Source organism: Tamandua tetradactyla, chromosome 16 (genome assembly GCF_023851605.1).
Source record: "Tamandua tetradactyla isolate mTamTet1 chromosome 16, mTamTet1.pri, whole genome shotgun sequence".
Lineage (NCBI taxonomy): Eukaryota > Metazoa > Chordata > Mammalia > Pilosa > Myrmecophagidae > Tamandua > Tamandua tetradactyla.
The window spans coordinates 4,914,815-4,936,138 of record NC_135342.1 but is presented as its reverse complement, the minus strand read 5'-3'; the positions used below and the strand labels follow the sequence as shown (position 1 = coordinate 4,936,138).

Here is a 21,324-nt window from a genome sequence, read left to right as displayed (position 1 = left end):
CCATGGCATTGGATCCAGAGGCGACCCTGATAGGTGATGGGTGACCATAAATGGTTATGTCTGAGTCCCATGTGCTTACCATTTTCTCAGGGACCTGCCTTTCAGATCTATGAGCTGAGCCTGCATCTATTAACAAAAAAGTCCCAAAAATTTGATCTGGGGATTTTTCCAGAGGTAAGATAATGTTCAGATCGCTGAGTTATGTTTGGGGAGAGTGTGTTTAAATTCTCAGCTGGAAATAATACCATATACTGTGTGTGCATGTGTGTGTCCTAGCTGTGCCTGTCCATTCTTCCCTTGGACGCCACAGAGCTTTGTAGAAACACGATACCCACACCACCATGTTCTGGTATTTGAGGGGCACAAGCAAGAAGGTAGGGGATTCTGAGATGAAAATTGGGAAGTACGCTGGGAAATTAGGACTAATTCTCCCCATTCTTAGAACTCTTCAGCCTCTCCCAGCTCTAGCGGGTTTCGCCTCCACCCATCACCAGGCAAACTGCTGTACACCTGCGACCCATCGAGCTAAGTGACACTCGGTCAGATCTCCCTGTTGCACATTTTCATCTTTCCCTGTATTTCTCCTTTTTCAACTTAACACAACTGTAAGAATATTAAGAGTAATGGAAGGGGAGACTTTGAAATGAAGTATTTAGCCCTATCTGGACTAGGGCCTGGTCTGAGTGGGCAGCTCCGTGTGTAAGATCACCTCCACAGGCATCCCAACTCCAGTACAGGCTCAACAGTAGCCCCAAAGGGTTCTCAATAGCATCTCTGTTTTAACTTACTCACAATGCATCCCCAGGTCCCATCGTTGTCAGGAATGGGTCCAGGCTCTGCCATCCAACATGCAAGAATGTCCACGGAACGGCCTGAGCTCCCCTGTCCAGCACCATCGCTCGCTGCTGCCCCGTCCTCACCAAATGGTTGCAGTTGACCCCCAAGTTGATACACACACACACACACGTGCTCACACACACACACACACACACACAGCTCTTTGGCATTTTGAGCCTTTCCAAAGGTTGCTGTAATTGCGTTTGTATGAAACAAACTTCTCCTCAAAATTCCAAACAAAAATAAAGACCTAGCTATCTTATCACTCTCCTTTTTTCTCATGTGGAAATGTTTTTATGTCATTTTCAGTTTGTTTTCCTTTTTGGTATGAGCGGCAAGAAAATATATATGAATGATGTCAAAATTTAAAACAAAAACCCAGTGATCTTAAATTTTTAATCCTTAAAAATCATCCTGAAAAAAAAAATCGTCCTGTTAGCAGATGAGGAAAAAAATAAGGACAGAAAAAAAATTGAAAGATTAAAAAAAGATAAGGGTGAGGGTGCAGGGGTAGTTCAGTGGTAGAATTCTCACTTGCCGTATGGGAGACCCAGATTTGACTCCTGGACCACGCACTTCCCAAAACAAACAAACAAGCAAAGAAAGAAAGGAAACAAACAGACATTCAACAAATGATGCTGCAATCAACAGATATTCACATGGAAAAAGGTTGAAATGTGACCCCCTGCGTACAACATAATAATGAGGATAAAAAATAAATAAATAATGGGGAGGCATTAGTGAGTGCTCTCTAGAGAAACAGAACCAGCAGGAGAGATCTGTGCATATGAGATTTATAAAGGTGTCTCACGCAACCATGGGAATGGAAGAGCCCAAAATCCACAGGGCGTGCTTTGAAGCTGACGGCTCTGATGAAAGGTCTGGATGAACCCCACGGGAGAGGCTCACTGGCTGAAGAAGCAGTGGAAGTGTCTCTCTTCCCCTGTAAAAGCTTCTACTGATTGGATTATCTCATTGTGGGAGACACACCTTAGTTGACCACAGATGTAACCACCACAGATGCAATCAACTGACTGATGACTTAATACACAAGCCTTCCCGTTTATCAACCAGCCACAAAATATCCTTGCAGCCACAGTCAGACCGATGCTTGCCTGACCAACAGCTGTGCATAAACATTTGGCAAAGTTGACACAGAACCTACCCAGCACAGGGGAGATGAAGGGTAAAATATTGGGTAGATTGAAATAATGGTTATTGAGAGGGAGGGGTAACGGGTATGGAATGAAGGGTTTTTTTCTTTTTCCTTTTTATTTCTTTTTCTGGAGTTATACAAATGTTCTATCATGGTGATGAATACACAACTATGGGATGATACTGTGAGCCAGGAAAACTCTTAAATAGTGGAATGATACCCACAAGAAGCTCTGAAATCTGTGTTGTAGTTACTTGTTGAAGTGCATTGTTACTGTTTTTTCTTTCTTTGCTTTGTATATATGCTCTATTTCACAATAAAAAACATGACCAAAAATCACCCCATGACCTTAAAGGAGAATCTTGACCTTGGCACTACTGACATTTGGAGCTGGGTCATTTCTGGTCAGGGGAGGGATTGGATCTGTGCCGCACTGTAGGATGCTTAGCAGCGTCCCTAGCCTCTGCTCACTTGATGCCAGCAACAGCCCACCCACTGGTCAAGGTGGCCAAAATGTCTTCAGTCATGGCCACGTGTCCCCTGGTGAGAACCACTGTCTTCAAGATGAAATACCAGATCCTTTCATGATGTTCGAGCTGGTACCTGGTAAGTCCCCTGCACTCCCCTCTCTTCCTTCCTTCAGCCCTCTTCTCTTCTCCCCATTCTTAGAACTCTTCAGACTCTCCCTGCTCTAGCGGGTTTCGCCTCCACCCATCACCGGGCAAACTGCTGCACACCTGCGACCCATCGAGCTAAGTGACGCTCGGTCAGATCTCCCTGTTGCACATTTTCATCTTTCCCTGTATTTCTCCTTTTTCAACTTAACACAATTGTAACTAAATATTTACTTGTATTATGAGTTACTGGATGGGGTAGGCAGAATAATGTTCCCCAGCGATGTCCTCTTCCTCTGTGAATATGTTATACCACAGAGAAAGGAGGGAATTCGAGTTGCAGATGGAACTATGGATATTATTCAGCTGACCTTGAGATTGGGAGACTATCCTGGATGATCTGGGTTGGCCCAATGTCATCACACGAATCCTTCTAAGTGGAAGAAAAGAGGAGAGTGGGGGGCAGAGAGACCTGAAGGTGTAATGTACCTGGTTCAGAAGATGCAGGAAGGGCCAAGAACCACTGAGGCAGGCAGCCTCTAGATGCTGGAAAAGACAAGGAAACGAACCTCCCCTGAGTGTCCAGGAGGGCCACCTTGATTTCAGCCCAACGAGTCACTGCCATACCTGTGATACTCATAATGAGATAATAATGTTTGTGTTGTTTTAAGCCAATAACCCTGTAGTAATTTGTTTCAGCAGCGATAGGAAACCAAACCACTGGGTTCCTGTTTATGCTGACCGAGCTCTGCAGCCTCAGGGTTTGACTCTCTTGCTCAGTGATGCCCCTCCGGGTCTCGGACATTGTGTGCAGATGGTTGGCTTGGAGAAGCACCTCAAGAGTGGAGGACAGCAGCTTGTGGGTCAGATAAGGCCCCACATGAGTCCAGAAACATCTCCAGAGCACCTGGAGCTCTCAGTCCCACCCTGGAGAAACGAGAACCAGCCTCTTTGGGAGGGGCAGTTCCTCTTCCTGTGGAGCTACTGTGACAACCTTGTGACGGGTAGGACCAGCCTCCCACTGGCCATATCCTGTGTGTCCGTCCATCCTGCCGGGCACTGTGGTCTCCTCCAGCCGCACAGCTGGGCCCAGTGGGAGGACGCCATGACCCCCACCCTCACTGCCCTGCTCTGCCTCGGTGAGATCTGAGAGGGGGAAGCCCCAGTCTGCGAGGGGTCCCGCCCCAAACAGGCCCTGGTCTACCAGGAGACCCCAGGGCTTGGAGGCTCAAGGGAGGAGAGGCTCTGCTCAGGCTTCAGGGTACAAATCTCTCACATGAAACTTTCTTCCAGGGCTGAGTCTTGGCTGGAGAACACGAGTGCAGGCAGGTAAGCTGACCCCAGAATTTCCATCCTCCTTGATCTGGGCTAATGGTGATAAATCTGAGAGGGGCCTTGGAGCCGAGAGTGGGGGAACCGAGGTCAGCTCACTAAACCTCTGATTCCCTTCCAGGGACCCTCCCCAAGCCCACCCTCTGGGCTGAGCCAGGCTCTGTGATCACCTGGGGGAGCCCCGTGACCATCTGGTGTCAGGGGAGCCTGGAGGCCGAGGAGTACCTTCTGGACAAACAGGGAAGCCCAGCACCCTGTTACAGCCAGAGCCCCCTGGAGCCCAGGAGCAAGGCCAAGTTCTCCATCCGATACATGACGGAGAACTGTGCAGGCCAGTATCACTGCTACTATCACAGCTCTGCTGACTGGTCAGCACACAGTGACCCCCTGGATCTGGTGGTGACAGTAGGTGAGAGGACATGCAGGGGTCCCAGCCTCAGGCTCCACCCTCCGGAAGGGGGTCTGTTCTCAATGCCGCACCATCACAGCCCACCCTGGGGAAAGGGGGTGATCTGGACCCCATTTACACAGCCCCTCCTTCTCTCCTAGGGTCCTCTGGCAAGCCCACCCTCTCTGCCCTGCCAAGCCCTGTGGTGACATCAGGAGGGACTGTGACCCTCCAGTGTGGCTCATGGACAGGATTTGGAGAGTTCATTCTGTCTGAGGAAGGAGAACACGAGCGTTTCGGGCCCCTGGACGCACAACGACTCTCCACTGGGCAGTTCCAGGCCCAGTTCCCTGTGAGCCCCAGACATGGGGGGACGTTCAGATGCTATGGCCGCTATAGGGACAGATCCCACGTGTGGTCGGAACCCAGTGCCCCCCTGGAGCTCCTGGTCTCAGGTAAGGAAGTCCTGTCCCCACCCCATAAAGCCTCAAGGGCTAAGACAGGTTTAGAGGAGCCTTGTCCTCAGGGGAGCCCCTGGAAAGAAAGGACAAGATGAGCAGAGTCTCTTGTGACAAAGAAACAGAAAGTGAGCAACTAAGAAACAGGCATCCTGGGTGCCCAGACACACAGTGGCCCCAAAACCAAGGAGGAAGGCAAAGCTACCTTTAGGGAAGCCAGCCCGTCATGCCCACACTCATCTCTCCCCCAGGTGTGTCCAGGAAGCCATCCCTCCTGGCCCAGCCGGGCCCCATCGTGGCCTTGGGACAGAGCCTGACCCTCCAGTGTCGCTCTGACATCAGCTATGACAGGTTCGCTCTGTTCAAGGAGGGGGAACGTGATCTCATCCAGCGCCTCGGCCAGCAGCCCCGGGCTGGGCTCTCTCAGGCCAACTTCCCCCTGGTGCCTGTGAGCAGCACCCACGGGGGCAGGTACAGATGCTACGGTGGACACAACCTCTCCTCCGAGTGGTCAGCCCCCAGCGAGCCCCTGGACGTCCTCATCACAGGTGAGGGGACCCCAGCCGGGTCCTTCCAGGGACCCTCACTCTGCACAGGACCGGCCAGGGGACCAAGGGGGTCATGGGCAGGTCTAGAGATATGGGGTCACCAGAGAAACAGAGAGATAGAAAGAGAGAGAGAGAGAGGGTGGGAGATGGAGAGAGACAGAGGCAGAGACTGAGAGGTCCTCAGAGAAGGGCTCTGCAGAAGTCTCAGTCCAGAACTGAGATGGAGTGTGGCAGCCCCTCACCCATCCTTCTTTCTAGGAGTATTCCAGTCCCTACTCTTCCTTTCTGCCCAGCCGGGCCGCAGTGTGTCCCCAGGAGAGAATGTGACTCTTCGTTGTCAGACATTTAGCCTGGTGGCCACTTTCCTTCTGTCTAAGAAGGGGGGAGCTGATACCCCTCTGCGTCTTAGACCCTGGAAGAAAGCCCTCATGTACCTGGCCAACTTCACCATGAGCCCTGTGACTCCAGCCCAGGCTGGCACCTACAGGTGCTACGTCTCCTACAGCTCCAACTCTTACCAGTTCTCTTTGCCCAGTGACCCTCTGGAGCTCGTGGTCTCAGGTGAGGGGTCCCCACCTATATCCCTTGTCTATGTTGATGGTCAATTTAGGGCCCCAACCCCAGGAAAGACTCTGGGCAGGAACCGAATAGAGGGGGCTCCCAGGAAGGGTCACCCAGAGAGACATAAGCCCCTAAAGGTGATGGACCCCAACAGCACCCCAACCAGCCCTGCTCACCTCACCTCCCATCACCAGGGGGCGTTAGGTGGGAGGCCACTGGGGCTTCCTAGGGCCATTATGGGAGGAAAAGCCTGAGATGGGGTCTCTAGGGGCAGCTCCAGCTTCTCATCCTTCTCTTCTCCTGATTCCCAGGATCCCCTGGAAGCCCCAGCCCCCCACCTGCAGTGCTCAATTCAACACCAGGTGAGTCAAAGATGCTTTTGTCCAGAGTTTACAATTTCCCTTCTCTAGAGTCTCAGTTAATCTAACTCCTGGTTCAAATTCTCAGACATGACTTGTGTCCCACAGGAGCTGAGGTGGGACCAAAATTCAGGCTATGGACCACAGGGCACCCAGGGGCTCCGAGGTCATGACCTGATGATGGGTGAGGTGGTTAAGGCAGAGAGATACATGGGGGATGTCCTCCCTGGGGGAGAAGCCATGGATAAAATGGGGAGAACAATAGCCTCAACCCTTCATCTGGGTCCTGATTGCCCACAGACCATAAATAATTTCTTCTGGCCCCTGCTCCAAGTCCAAGTGGTCAGTGAAGAAGGGACTTGGATTAGGAAAGATGGAGTGGAATCCATTGGGAGGACAGTACTTCCAAAGATGGTGAAGTTGGACAACTCCCTTTCCTATCCAGACCTCTGTGCCTCCACATGCTATAGAGGAGGGGCCAGCTCAGATATCAAAAGATCTCTCAGTCCTGACTACACAGAAGCTGCCCCGGGTCTTCAGCAGTTAAGTGCAGGCAGTGTTGGGGTGTTGGAGGCAGCAGAGGAGAATCGAGCAATAACTGAGTAGGCATCTGAACTCTTTTCTCTCAGCCCAGTGTTCTTTAGCCACATTCTTATCCAAGCAGCTCTTGTGGGAAAAAAAATCAAACCATAAACAAGGGCTTGAAGTTCAGACTCTCCTGATTGTAAGTCCCAGCTCTGCTGCTTCCCAGTATTGGGCCTTGGAGAAGTCATATTCCCTCTTTAAGTCTAAATTTCATGGTCTATAAAATTTGCCTCCTACGGTCTGCCTCACAGGTTTGCAGAGATTTAAGTATGACCCCCAAAATGAAAGCCCTCAGCATGGGATCTGTCCCAACCGCCATGAGCTCCTGTCCCAAAGGAGCTCAGAAAATGGCAGATTCATCCTTCTGCCCCTTCCCAGGTCAATACATTCCCCAGTGGCCAGAGAGTCTCTGGGTGGGAGTGTCAGTGCTCGGCAGAGGGCATGTCAGAGTTTGTCTGGGCTGTGGGATGGGGAAGGACACAGAGGGCTCCCTGTGCAGACCCAATGTTTGAGCAGTCCCATTAAGTCCCTGTTGGATTGAGGGAGAGGTGTGCCAGGAATCTTGCCAAGAAATAGACCGACCCTGTCTATTGTGAGGAAGTACCATCAGCTTTAGCTAAAGGAGAGAATTAGGGCACAGGGGTTCGGAGCACATGGCCTTTTGATCAGGTAAGGAGCTCGCAAAGCTTGAAGCAGGTCCTGGTGGTTGGACAGAATGAGAGAAGCACAAGGGAACCCACCGCCCTGGGTTTAAGTCCCAGCACTGCCAGTCCCTGGCAGGATAACTGAGGTCATGAGATTTACATCTCTGAGCCTCAGTTTCCTCACGTGTAAAATGGGCGGGGTAGGGGTGGCCATCCCATGTTGAAGTACTATGTGAATGTTGGGGGCAATCAATGCAAAGTTCCCAGCATGTGCCTGGAAGAGTAGGGCTCAATTTAATGGCATCATTACTAATTTATGGTATTATTACCCTAAAGGTCTCCAAACATACCTGATCATCGTGATTGGGATCTCACTGGCCATTGCTCTATTCATCTTCCTCTTCCTCCTCATCCGACACCAGCACCAGAGAAAATGCAGGAAGGCAGGTGAGTAGAAGAAGGGGACAGCTGGTCTACCTGAGAGGTGGGTTCCTACTCAAACGGCAGGCGAGGTGTATTCTTAGGGCCCTGACGGGAAAACAAAACAAAACAGTGCCAAAGAGATGAAAAACTGTCCAATTTTGAAAAGTCTCCAAACTAAGTATCCTCCTCCCAAAATCTAGAAAGCCCTCTATCCCAACTTCCTTTTCATAATCTTCCTAGGACAGAATTCGGGCATTCTAGGAAGGGGGGTGGTGGACACGAAAGTGCATTGTATGTGCCCAGTGTCTCGGGGAGCAGGTTGGTGTTGGGAGAGGGCATGCCAACCTGCTGCCCAGGAAGGTAGGCAGGTGGGAGGGGTGCACAGAGGAGACAAGTTGGAGAGGCTCTAAGGGTGATTGGAATGTTTGTGGTTTTGAGCAAATACATAACGTATTGGGGATAAATGGACACAATTCGATCACTGTCTATGAAGGGATTTATAAAATTTGGAAAGCTGAAAGGCTAGAAAACTCTCTTGGATTTGTAAATATCAGTAGGACCTCATTTTTAATATTCATATACACGCGATTCTTGTTATTTATGGTAGTTTGTGCTCTAGACTGTCATCGCAAGCACAGAATTAGTGAATGCGGAATCATTGTCCCCAGAGTTAGGTTCCTGGGAGCCTCTGGTCTGAATGTTGTCATCAATCGATCAACACATGAGCTTGTTTTTGTGTTTCTGTTTAAAAATACCCTCTCAGCTATATATTGTTGAGAGTTCTCAGTTCCAGGGCTGGGATAGGCAAAGCTCCTGTTGATCCTTGCACATCCTATTGAGTTTGAAAGTAGAAAAATGCTCAAAGGATGATGAGAAGAAGGAGCCAAATAATCTCAACATTAAAGTAAATCATGAGTGTTCAACTGCATTGAATAAAGCAGAAATCTATCCGTTCACACTTGAGTTAATAAATGAGCAAGTAAATAAATAATAAATGGGAGAAATGGGAAAACTTTAGAGTAGAATACCAACTAATAAATGTAGAAGGAGCTATGGAAATAGTTAAGATTTGGAGTTATCTCCAGAGTGGGTGATATGGTCAGATTATCAATGGGTACTGAGACTGGCAGTTGTAGTTATGATGAAAGGCAAGACACTGTACTAATACCTGAATACACCCCACCCAACACTAGTTAAATACTAAGAGGAAATCACTGACCTCACAAACCAGAACTCCAGCAAATATCCGCTTGACCAGGGTTCCCATCAGCAGGGAGAGGCCGGGAAGATGTCGTGTGTTCCCTAATGCTGACAGAGAAGACCTCGGTCTCATTTCTGGGGTGCTCCTCCAGAAATGTGTCACCCAAGTCTGCTGTTAAGGCCACATTGGATAGATGCCATCCTACAGAATGCAAAGCCTGTATTCTTTAAGATGGCAAGGATATCAGGACAGCAAAAGATGGAGGAACTCTTCCAGATTGAAGGAGACAGATGAGACATCACAACCAAATGCAACACATGTTACAGGAGAGATTCCAGGACCAGAAAGAGAGAGAGACATTTGGGAAGGATGGAGAAAAATGAATTGTGATTTCATGAGCGGGGTTATCAGTGTAGATTATTTCCTGAAGGGTGGGCTGGTGTGGGAATTATGTAGGCAGGTGTTGTTATAGATGAGAGGCATATGCCAGCATATTTAGGGGTGACGGTGAAGGAGATCAAAATTTAACTCTCTCCTTTGGTATGTGTATCTATCATTCATTTATCTATCTATATTTATATGTATACAAAATGTTTAGAGATAAATACATAATAAATCTATGCATACTATCATCTGGATCCATCTGTATACATATCCATGCGTGAAAAAAATACTGACAATTCAGAAATCTACTTGGAGATAAGGCCAGGATGCTTTATACAGTTCTTGCATTTTTTTTCTAAAGGCTTAAATTATTATAAAATAATCTAGAAAGAAGAGACTTAATATAAACAGACTTAGAATTTTTTATTTTTTCCAGCTTTTAAAAAATATTGGATGGTGCTGCAATAACCAGGATAGTCACATAGAAAAGCATGAAATGTGACCCCCACTGCACAGCATACAAAAAATATGTATATTTGAATTATATATGCAAGTTTTGAAGATTACATTTCAGTCTTGTTTATCTTCAATCCTAAACAGAGATGTGAATAAATCCCTCAGGGCGGGGGTCCTCTGTAGCTCTTACTTCAGCCAGGGAGGCCGAGTTCTGGGGAGGTTTCAAGGATATTTCTGATTTTTTCCAGGTGCTGCCGTTCCAGATGCTAAAGCCAGAGGCGTGCAGAGAAGGTAAGTCCTCCGCCGAGGCCCAGGCCTTCTACCTCTGCCTGTAGTTCCTTCACTATTGCCAATGCTCCTGTTTCCTCTCCTCAGATCCAGCTGTGTAGCTGACTTCCAAGAGGAGAACCAGTGTAAGGGGAAAGGACCAGCGGGTGGAGCGAGATGGGGGCGGGGGACTGGCTGGGAAGAGTTCTGGGCTTGGGGGTGAGGAGGCATGACAGTCTAAATCGTTGTGATCCCAGGCACATCACTGCCCTTGCCGGGCCTCAGTCCCCCTCCTAGTAATGAGAGGGGTGTGCCAGGAATCTTGCCAAGAAATAGACCCTCCCTGTTCTGCCCGCTGCAGATACTGCTGTTGGAGACGACAAAGCTGAGGAGGACAGAGAGGTGGACAGTCGGGTGAGCCTCCCGTGCCTGCCCAGGGTGCCTACAGCACTCCTGTCAACAGGCAAATCCACTGGACACTGCTCCTTCCTCCTGCCTGTTTGCACTCTGCAGCATCTGTCCTTTCCTGTCCCCTTGCCTCATGCTGCCCTCCTGGTGGCTATGAGCTCACTCTTAGCAGGTGCTCCTGATACCACCTAACCCATTCTTCCTGACCCCTTACCTGGGATCTGCCAATGGTTGGTGCATCCTGGGTCTCAGAATACCAGGACTGGCAGGTACAGCTGTACGGTGTGTGCACAGCTCCACGGGGAATGAAAGATGGTCTGGTGGGTTTGAAGTTCGCCTTCTCCATATTTGCACTAGAGCAGGCACTCTATAGACAAGCTCACCCCTGCACTAGACCCTGCTCCTTCCCCTCTCCTGTTGACTCTCTTTCCTCAAGTTCCATAACTTTAAATGCAGGATAATGTGCCTTTTAAGTTACGCTTGGTGATTGTCTCTGCTTCCACAAGAAGTCCACCTCAGCCATTTCATTAACCTCGCCATGAAACAACACTGTTTTATGGGCCAAAGTTCTTTAATTCCAGACACAGCAGTACAATGGCTTTCTTTTCTGAACCATCTATATATGCATGATCCAAAATTATTTCCAGCCCTGACCTCTTTCCTACCCTCAGCCTCGAGCAGTCAACTATCTATGAGCATTTGTATGGGCATGTATGTGAGCTTGAGTGGAGAGAGAGAGAGTAAATTAATAAAAACTAACTGAATATCTTTCAAGATTCCAAGTGACTGTCTCCTTCCTTCAGTAAGGTGACAAATATGTATTCAGAATCTATTGTTTGCTAGGCTCTGTTTTAACCCTAGAAATGTAACCAAAAATAAAAGCAACTATCCCCTCATTTAGAGTATTTTACAGGACAAGAGGAATATAAGCAAATACATACGATATACTTGCATAAATTCTATGAAGAAAAATAAAGCAAGATAAAGGGATAGGGTGTGTTTGTGAGGGAAAAGTCTCCCTGAGATATGAATGAGGAGAAAATAACTGAATCCCTGACAGATGAGTGAATGCAGACAGAAGAAATAGTAAATGTGAAAGCCTTGAAGCAGGAACTCATTTAGATAGAAAAATGGGTGGTGTGTCTGGATACAAACGAGCAGGGGTAAGAGTATCAGGCTGTGTCACCAGAAAAGCAGGAAGCAGCGCCTTTTACACCATATGGGAACTCTGGAAGGTTTTGAGCAAGGAAGTCACATGATCCAGTTTCTGTTTTAAGATAAGCTTTTTGGCTTCTTTGTGAAAAATAAAAAGAAGAGAAACAAAAGTAGAAAGAGGGAAATCAGTTTCACTCTCACTGTCTTTCTCCACCAGAGCCCTGAAACTGAAGACTCACAGAGAGTAACACATACCAGCCAACATAGCTCAAATCCAGAGTTAGGCAGGGAATGCCCATCCCGCCTTCCCTCCACTGGGGGAATGGAACTGCTGGAAATGAAGAGCAGATGAGCGGAGGGAGGAGAGTCAGGTGTGTTCTTTCCTCTCCAGCATCCCAGGGGTCTCCTTGCCCTGACCTCTTACCTGTCTTCTCACTCTCTGCCCACTCCCCAGGATGCTGCTACTGAAGACCCCCAAGATGTAATTTATGCCCAGCTGAACAACCTTAGTCCTGGAGGGGAGACATCCATAGCCCCTTCCTCCCAGGCAGGAGACCCCCTGGCCGAGCCCAGCGTGTATGCTGTCCTGGCCAACAAATAGCCCAGGACAAGACCCAGTCACCACACTCCAAGGAGGGAGACAGCGGTGGAGCTGCCTCCACAAACCTGCCAATAAAGCCCAGCTTGGAGAACTTTATAGCATGCAAGATATCTTGGGATTTTTGAAGTTACCTAATCTGCAAACATGGGTAATACCCCTATATATTTGTAAATAAGGCAATCACGTCTAAATAGCCAATGGGTTAGAGGAGAAAAACACAAATAAAGTCAGATTCATTTTTACTTGAATGATGAAGCTAACTTACACACAAAAAAAACCATGAAATAGGGAAAGTATGTGCCTATATGAAAATATTAGGAGAAAAAATGAAAGTCTGAATAGCAATGGACTAAGCTACCCTCTCAAGAAGTTAGGAAAAGAATTTCAAGTTATTCCCTTTAAGAGAAAGGGTATAATAATAAGAACAAAATGATAAGAAAAATATGAGAGAAAAATCAATGAAGCCAAAAAAAATTTTAATGAATACTCTTTAAATGTATCAAGCCTGAGTCACACTGACCAAGATAAAAGAGAGAAGGCACAAATGACCAATATCAGAAGTGAAATGAGGCATCACTACAGATCCTACAGACTTTGATACTACTAAATGGCCATTATGAACAGGCTTATTCAATTTAGGCAAAATGAACAAACATTTCCAAAGTGCAATTTTCCAACATGGTCTTAAGGATAACTAGAAAATCTCAATCAACACCTATTTATCAATTAATCTGAAACTTAAATTTATTCCACAAAACCCAAGGTACACATTTCCCTGATGAGTTCTTCCAAACACTTAAGAAAATATTACTCTTACATGCATTTTCAATAGTTAGCACTTCCTAATGTATTTAGTAGGCTAGTATGAAATCCTGACAAGTATATTTCAGGAAACGAAAATCACACTTCACTCTCACATAAACTTAGAGGCAAAATAACTTAACAAAACACTGGCCAAATATCCTGTTATGATCAAGTTGCTTACGTTTTGGGAATATAAAATGGCTTAACACTCAAAAGTCAATCAACATGATTCATCATATTTATGTAATTAATAGAGAAAGAATGATCATCTCAATAGATGCAACAGTAGTTTTGAAAAAATGTAGTACCATTTGTGAATACAAATAATTATCAAAAATATAAAGGTGCTTGATTTATTTGTTTCTTTTTATGGACCATACTTTCATTATGAGGTCTAAGAAATCTTTGCCTAACTGTATTCCCTGAAAATTTTATTTTATGTTTTTTAAAATAAAATGTTACTGTTTTAATAGTTGCATATGAACATTCATAGCAGCTTTATTTGTAATAACCGTGAGCTGGAAACAACCCAGATGTCCTTCAAAAAGTGGGTGGTGAGACAAACTGTGTTGCATGCATGCATGAAATAGTACCTTGGTGTAATAAGAACAGACTCTTGATCCATGGAACCGCGTGGATAAGTCTCCAGGGAATAGGCTGCGTAAAGAAAGCCAATTCTAAAAGCTTCCATACTTTATGATTTCATTTATGTGACATGTTTGACATGACAACATTTGAAATGGAGAACAGATGAGTGGTTGCCAGGGTTTAGGAATGGTGGCTGGATGGGGATGGGGGGAGAAGGGAGGGTTTTAGAGGGCAACAGAGCAGAGTCTTGTGATGATGGAACTGTTGTGTTCCTTGGCAGTGGTGAAGGATTTAGGAATCTGCAGAGTGATAAAATTTCATAGTACTAATCACTCACACATGCAGACACAACCACCCTAGACCTGGGCTTAGTCCAGGACACCATTTATTAAATGGATTCCACAGGACCCTTCACCAACAGGTGCAAATGGTACCGGGGTTCCCTGACAACACAATCAGCTCCGACTCTGTATTAACAGCCTGGGAGATGTAACTATCCCCCTTTACTGAGATAAATACCTATATGTTGCTTTGGGAGACAAGCCTTTGGGTGGTGTGCACTTGCTGTGGTGTTGCAGGATTCCTCATGCAAATGGATCTTCCTTTCAACCGCCCATGTCTGAGTCTGACATCTGTAAAGTTGGTAACTTGATCGTGATTTCTCACTGGGGTGGTTTCACTAAGGTAATCTGCTCTTGACAAACAAAACCAGTTCTCTGATACCACTGTTAGACATCTACCAACCTTTGGGAACACCGTGAGCCATCAGCTCTCATCATATGTCCCAGCAGGTCAGGACCCAGTGTTTGCATTTCCAGTTCTGCTGTTGTTTCAATAATAATGTCATGTAGCCTCTGAGGGTTCAACGCTTCTACTTCACCACCATGCTTAGGAAGGCTGCCTGGAGTAGCACCAACAGGGTGAGAGTTGAATTCAGATGGACCTGAATTCTAGTCACTAAAATCACCCAGAGAGCTTTTGTAGTCAGGACACAAAATGCCCTGAGGCAAATAATTAATTGCTTCCTCTTGCAAATGACAAAATTTAACTCGCTGAAGGTGACCATTTCTAAGACCTTGTATCTCTGAAGATACTTATTTTCCTCCCCCATTTTTATGGAGGGTGCATATGAGCAGCCAGTCATTCTTTGTTGGAGATAATGAGCAACATCTTAACATTTAGAACCAATGAAATATTTGCCCCTACATGGGACCTGTTCCCCTCTAAATTCTGCATCCCTCGAGAAGGTAAACAAGGTATGCACTGATTCCAGGATTGACGCATGAGGCTGGAGTCCGAACAGAACAGAGAGGACCCAGACCACCTGAGCGCAGGGGCAAACCGGCAGCTGACCCTCTCCCCTGAGCTTCATATCATGACTAGGCTGAGTATAAAATTCCTGACTGACAGTTATTCAGTTTGAAGCATTCACATAATATTGGTGATGAAATCTATGCTGACGAGGCATATTGTCATTTAAAGGTTCTTTGCCATTACCTCAAGTCAGGTTTTAGAATTTTCCATTTTGTCCTTGATACTCTGCACTATTTATATTGCTATGATGTGTCAAGGGATGGATTCTGTTTTTTTAAATAACCCCCTTGGGATTTATTATGTGTATTCCATTTCATAATCTTCCTTATTTCTTTTCTGGAAATGCCTCAGCCTTCACCACTTCGACCAGTGTCATTTCATAAAACATTTTCCTTTTACTTAAATTCTACTATGCATGTCTCTCAGTTTATTTTTCTACATCCATGACCGACTTCTGTATTTTCTACATCCATGACCGACTTCTCAGAGTTCAGGAAGATTTCTTCACTTTTATCTTCTCCAATTTCCTCATAGTTTCTCCATGTTCATTTTGAAATGAATCTTTCAAGGCTTTTAAATCTAATCATTTATGTTTCCTCTTCTACATATCTAGTTAATTTTCAAAACAGACTATTTTAATTAACATACATATTTAATTTTTGAGGATTTAGAACATGCTAATTTTGAAGTCACTTCTTGATTTTGCAATTTTCTGTTTCCTTGGGTTTCATTTCCTATAATTATGGTGTACTTAGGGTGTTTCTCATGGCATCGTTTGTCCTTATATATATTTTGCCTTTCTTCCTTTGCAATAATCTTCAATAGAATTTTTTTACCATAGGGTTCTTGGGGATAAGTGCTTACTCCATGGTAGCTTAGCAGGGGCTGTTGCCTCATAATGTAACAGCTCCAAAGGCTGCTCCGGGGTTTGCACTGTGTTGGTTGCTGACAGCTGGGAGACCCCGCCACATGGATGACAGACGCTCATCTTTCCTTTGCTGGAGAAAATCTTTGCATCCACACTCTGGGGAAGGGACCTGAATTCTGACCATGACCCTAATTCCATTCATGTGCAGGCAGCTGATTTAGAGCTTCCAGCTTCACCCCAGGAGCCCAGTGTCACCTCTGCACCTCCATTTCCTGTGTCCGCACAGATGGGGAAACTCAAATGCTATGACCCGAAGAGGGTTCCAGACAGTCATAGGATGCTGAGATTCAGTCTATTGTTTCAGGTTCACTGTAATTTCTAAAGTTCCCTTCACCTTCTTTTTTTTTTTTTTTTTTTTCTTTTGACTGCGGCTGGGCATTTTAAGATATTTGTATCCAAACTTTTTCTTAGTTTGGAAACCTGAGTATGTGCTCACTCTGCAAACTTTATTACGAAGCCTTCCATCCTACTTCTCGCTGTTACTCCGTCGGTGTGTCTCAAGCTGATCCAAGAGATTACCTGATATTGAGCCCTTCTGGGCCCCAGACACCTCTGACCATCACAACAACCCTGCAAGGAGGGGTCATTCATGTTTTTTGACAAACAAGGAAAATGAGAATCAGAGTGGTAAGTGACCTGTGCAAGGTCCCACAGTCGGTTAATAAGAAATTGGTGGATTCCCCCATACCAGTGCTCTTTCCCAACAGATTCCATAGGATGGGGTTAAAGTTCAACTCAGTGGATGAAGCGGCATGAGGAGGCAGAAATAACTCAGGAGTCAACCTTCAGTGATAAAGGGAAGGATCCTACTGCTTATAAGACGTATTTGAAAGGAAGTATGCCAGTTTGAATCTGTTGTGTACCCCAGAAAAGCCAAGTATTTTAATCCTCATTCAGTATTGTTGGGTGGGAGCTTTTTTATTGTGTCCATGGAGATGTGACCCACCCAACTGTGGGTGGTAACTTTTAATTAGATGGTTTCCATGGAGATGTGTCTCCACCCACTCAAGGTGGGGTTGCTAGTGGAGCCCTTTAGAAGGGAACCATTTTGGAAAAAGCTTTAGAGCCACCAGAACCAACAGAATCTTCAAGCCATTGAAGATTCCTGGAAAGAAAGCTAGAAGACATCACCATGTGCCCTTCCAGCTGAGAGAGAAACCCTGAACATCATCAGCCTTCTTGAACCAAGGTATCTTTTCCTGGATGACTTAATTTGGACACCTTCAAAGCCTTAGAACTATAAACTTGTAACTAACACATTCCCTTTTTAAAAGCCATTCCATTTCTGGTATATTGCAATTCTGACAGCTTCAGCAAAAACAGGAAGAAAATCCAAAGTCCAGGTCAAGAAGGAAGGCTGTGGTTTCTTCTCAGATTCTGTGACGAGTCTTAAAAACATCTCTCCGTTCCTCTCTCTTCCCATCTCCTTTCATTGGCTCCTCCAAGTCCTCAATTATTCATGCTGTTCAGCTTCACATCTAGTCACCAAACCATATTCTAGAACCCCCTGAACCCTCTTCTGTGTCACCGCAGTCCCCACCATTGAAGGCTTAAGGCATATTGTACGTGCTGTCACAACAGCCTCCTTCCTCACCCCCCTACACCTCTACTGCTTGTTCCATTTCATTCTTCTCATTAACTCCAGGGAAGTCTTCTAATCACCCTACTGGATTTAGCTCTTTGGTACTCAAAATTCTTCCAACAGCTTCCATCCTCTTCAAAATAAGATCCAAAATCCTCCCTCTGACACTCAAGGCCGTTGATGAAAGACCAGGTTAACTTCTCCATTCACAGCAAGTCCTCATCTCCCTGCCTCAAACAAACTGGTTACAGTTATTCCACTCCATCGCTCTTTTATGCCTTCCCAAGGCTGTTGTCTCAGCCAGTTTGGACCTAGAAAATTCTTTAAAGCCTTCAATCTAAACACTGAGCATCACCCCCATCTTGTTTCCCTCATTGAAATTGTTTTTACATCTTAGGATTTATGTGAGAGTTATATGAGAAATCCACATAAACCACTTAGGACCCTGATTGGCATCATATAGGGGTTCAGATAACGTCAGGTTCTTCTTATTATTTATTATTAGTAGAGCCCTTCTACATTCCATTCTTTACACATAGTGATCGTATTAAAATATAAATCTGTACTAAGGCTCTCCTTGCTCAAAAATATTCCCTTTGCTTTGTACCAATCAGTAACTCTGCTGAATTGTACATTTGAAATACACTAATTTTATGATACACACTTAATTCTTCAATAATGTTGTTAATAATCCTTCCCATTGCATTAAAGGTAAAATCCCCTCGCTTCCTCCTCTTCAGCCCTTCTGGATTTGTTATTTCTAGATCAGCCCAAGCTTCTTCTTTCACTGGAAGCTCTCACCTCCAGTCTCTCCCCGGATAACTTCTACTCATGCTTTGGGTCTCCAGTTCCTCCAAAAGATCTTCCTTCTCTCCCTTAATTCCAGTGGATTGCTTCTATACCATCTCTTTGTTCCTCGTTCTTCTCCTTTTGTACAGCCTTTCACAGTAGTAATTTTGGTATTCATCATATAATTGTTTATAAACTCTGTATTCCAGGGAATATTTCTGGTTCACTGATGCCTCCCAAGGCCTTGGCACGTTGTAAAGGGTCAATAAGAATGCCTTAATTGTTGGTATCCGAGAAAGAAGACCCTTCCTATTTATGGAGGCCAAGAAAAGGGAAGTGAGTTATCCTAGGTCGTACAACCTCTAAAGTGGCAGAATGTTGGGGTGACTTCAAATATGCTCAGAAAAGGTTCCATGAAGACAGGTTCTCCCCTCAGCCCCAACTCCAGGAAGCGAGAGCCATGACCTGAGGGCAGGATGTGTCCACCCCCAGAGAGGCCGCCGATGACCACCCCACAGGGGGGATGCAGGACTTCTCCCACCCTGTGTGTCTGTCTGTCCAGGAAGGCAGCACTGTCCACTCATCTTCCCCGTGGTGCACAGTGGGAGGCAGCGCCACGACCCAGGCCCTCACTGCCCTTCTTTGTCTTGTGAGTTTCAGAGAAAAAGAGAGAGTTCCCTGATGCTGGACTGGGGTCCCCTACACCAGGAGACCCCTGGATTAGGAAGCTTAAGGCGAGGCTGAGCCCCTCGCGGAATGAGAGAATGTGCTCAGCTCCAGAACTGGACTGACTGTGTTCAAACCGTGGAAGGAGCTTCCTTGTGTGGGTGGAGGGATGAGCCCCTCATGGGGACTCTCTTCCAGGGATGTGCAGCGGCCAGTGGGAGCATGTCCAGGCGGGTGAGTCCTCCCCAGACCTCCCAGCCCCCATCTCCTGGCTCAACACAATGAATCCCCGTAGGCAACTGGGGTGGGGGCTCATCAGATCTGGGCTGAGGGTGACCAGTCTGGGAGGGGCCTTCGGGTGACAGCTGGGGAAACTGAGGGCAGGGGAACCCCTTGACGCTCCAGGTCTGACTCCTTTGCAGGGACCCTCCCCAAACCCTCTCTCTGGGCTGACTCAGGCTCCATGATCCCCTTGGGGAGCCCTGTGACCCTCTGGTGTCAGGGGACCCAGCAGGCTGACAGCTACCATCTAAGGAAGGAGGGAGTCTCCAAACCCTGGGATACGCAGACCCCACTGGACTCCAGGGATACGGTTGGATTCTCCATCGAATCCATGAGCGCATACACTGCAGGGCGGTTCCGGTGTGTCTATCACAGCTCGGGGGGCTGGTCAGAGCCCAGTGACCCCCTGCACCTGGTGGTGACAGGTAAGAGGGAAGAGCCAGCCCCCTCCTCCATGATTCCCTCCTCACGCAGGAGGGAAGGGGGCCTGGCCATCAGGGGACCTACTGGGGTGATGGGAGCCCCCCTTTAACGCAGCTGCCTTCCTCTCCCTCAGGAGCCTACAGCAAACCCTCTCAGCCCAGCCAAGCCCTGTGGTGGCTTCAGGAGGGAGCGTGACCCTCTCCTGTGCTCAGAACCTCATGGGCACTTTCCATCTGCTTAAGGAGGGAGGAGCCTCCCCGGCCCGTGCTGTGAAGTCACAGTTCTCTGCTGGGGGGTACCAGGCCCTCTTCCCTATGGGCCCCGTAACTGCCCCCCACGGGGGTACCTACAGGTGCTATGGCTCTTTCAGCTACTACTGGGTGTTTGTTTCCCAGTGACTCTCCAGACACCAAGATCACAGGACGTGAAGCCCTTGCCCAGCCCCATCTTTCCTGAGACCCTAAAATGGCACATCTGAGTCATGTGCACAGGGGAGCCTTGATGGTGATAGGTGGCCAGTAACATGGGCTTCCCAGGGCCAGGGTCACTGAAAGGGAGGCTTGGGGAGGGTCCAGTGAGAGCTGGGCCTGGCGAAGGTAGGGCAGCCCCACATCCATCTCCTGTCACCGTTTTAGGCAACACTTAGGACTGCAGCTTGGAAGAAGTTAATGATTATTCAGTAACAGAAAAGTCCGTTTCCCAGCCCTGGGTTCAGCTTCTCAGTGAATCCTTCTCCTCTTCAAATATTCACAGAAGCTAGGGAGAAAATTGGATATACGAGAGGCAGCCTCGAGCTCCGGAGTGCTGTGGTGGTGCCTGTGGTGTGGTCAGTGTGGGGGAGAAAGGCTGAGGGAGAAGAAGCTCAGCTGGGGCGGGAAGAGAAGAGTAGACCTAGTTCCTTGATCCTCTCCATGGCCCTGCTATCCATGGGCCTGGCCGAAGGGGAAACAGAGAGAGCAGACAGGCTGCTTCACCTCTCTCTGTGGTCCAGCTGGGGGGAGGCGGCGTGTAGCGGTGGCAATCCCTCGCTCTTCTCTGTGGTCCTGTTTTCTAGAGGCCCAGATGAGTTGCAGAGAGAAGAGCAATTGCCATCTCACATGTTTTTTTCCATAAGTCCTCATCTCCAGAGGCTCAAACGAGATGAAGGGAGAACTGACCCGTGCCCTGTCCATGGTTCTGATTGCCATAGTTCCCTAAGAGTCATCCTAGCCACCCATGGAGTCATTTCCAGAACAGAAAGAATAAATGAGGCAAAGATGGTTGGGAGATGACTGGGAGTCATAATCTGAAGCCAAGTTTTCTAGTCACTCTCGGGATGGAGACCATTGATGAAATTCTATCTAAAGCTGAGATTTTATTATTCCGTCTATAAAGGGGGAGAATCCTACCCTGGATTTCAGATGGCCCAGTCAGTTCTGATCTTTTGTGCCAGTGGCTTCCTGGGAAAGGAGGCATCATAATTCAACAGTCCTGGGGCTCCTATCCATTCTGGGGAGCTCACTAGAACTACAGGGACACAGATGCTCTGGATGCAGAGTTAGCATCAAAATTAGCATTGTTAATGGACAATG

The 21,324-nt window shown here is 47.0% G+C and overlaps 2 protein-coding genes across 4 annotated transcripts; both read left to right on the top strand.

Moving 5' to 3' along the window:
• The first annotated feature begins 3,597 nt into the window (after positions 1-3,597).
• Positions 3,598-13,647, top strand: LOC143658634 (leukocyte immunoglobulin-like receptor subfamily A member 6). Of its 2 annotated transcripts, XM_077130776.1 has the most exons (12): positions 3,600-3,746; positions 3,901-3,936; positions 4,061-4,348; positions 4,489-4,782; positions 5,037-5,333; positions 5,592-5,894; positions 6,206-6,256; positions 7,819-7,929; positions 10,195-10,237; positions 10,322-10,359; positions 10,575-10,627; positions 12,231-13,647. In XM_077130776.1, exons 1-12 carry the CDS (start codon positions 3,713-3,715, stop codon positions 12,375-12,377), a joined length of 1,695 nt encoding a protein of 564 aa, XP_076986891.1. In that variant the 5' UTR covers positions 3,600-3,712; the 3' UTR covers positions 12,378-13,647. The 2 variants fall into 2 exon arrangements, with proteins under 2 accessions (XP_076986890.1, XP_076986891.1); XM_077130775.1 differs by lacking the exon at positions 12,231-13,647 and having other exon boundaries at positions 3,598-3,746; positions 10,575-12,219.
• A 4,993-nt stretch (positions 13,648-18,640) lies between these two features.
• Positions 18,641-19,976, top strand: LOC143658636 (leukocyte immunoglobulin-like receptor subfamily A member 5). Of its 2 annotated transcripts, none has more exons than XM_077130778.1 (3): positions 18,641-19,282; positions 19,551-19,755; positions 19,887-19,976. In XM_077130778.1, the coding sequence occupies exons 1-3, from the start codon at positions 19,139-19,141 to the stop codon at positions 19,946-19,948; spliced, it is 411 nt and encodes a 136-aa protein (XP_076986893.1). In that variant the 5' UTR covers positions 18,641-19,138; the 3' UTR covers positions 19,949-19,976. The 2 variants fall into 2 exon arrangements, with proteins under 2 accessions (XP_076986893.1, XP_076986895.1); XM_077130780.1 differs by having other exon boundaries at positions 19,471-19,755.
• Positions 19,977-21,324: the final 1,348 nt, after the last annotated feature.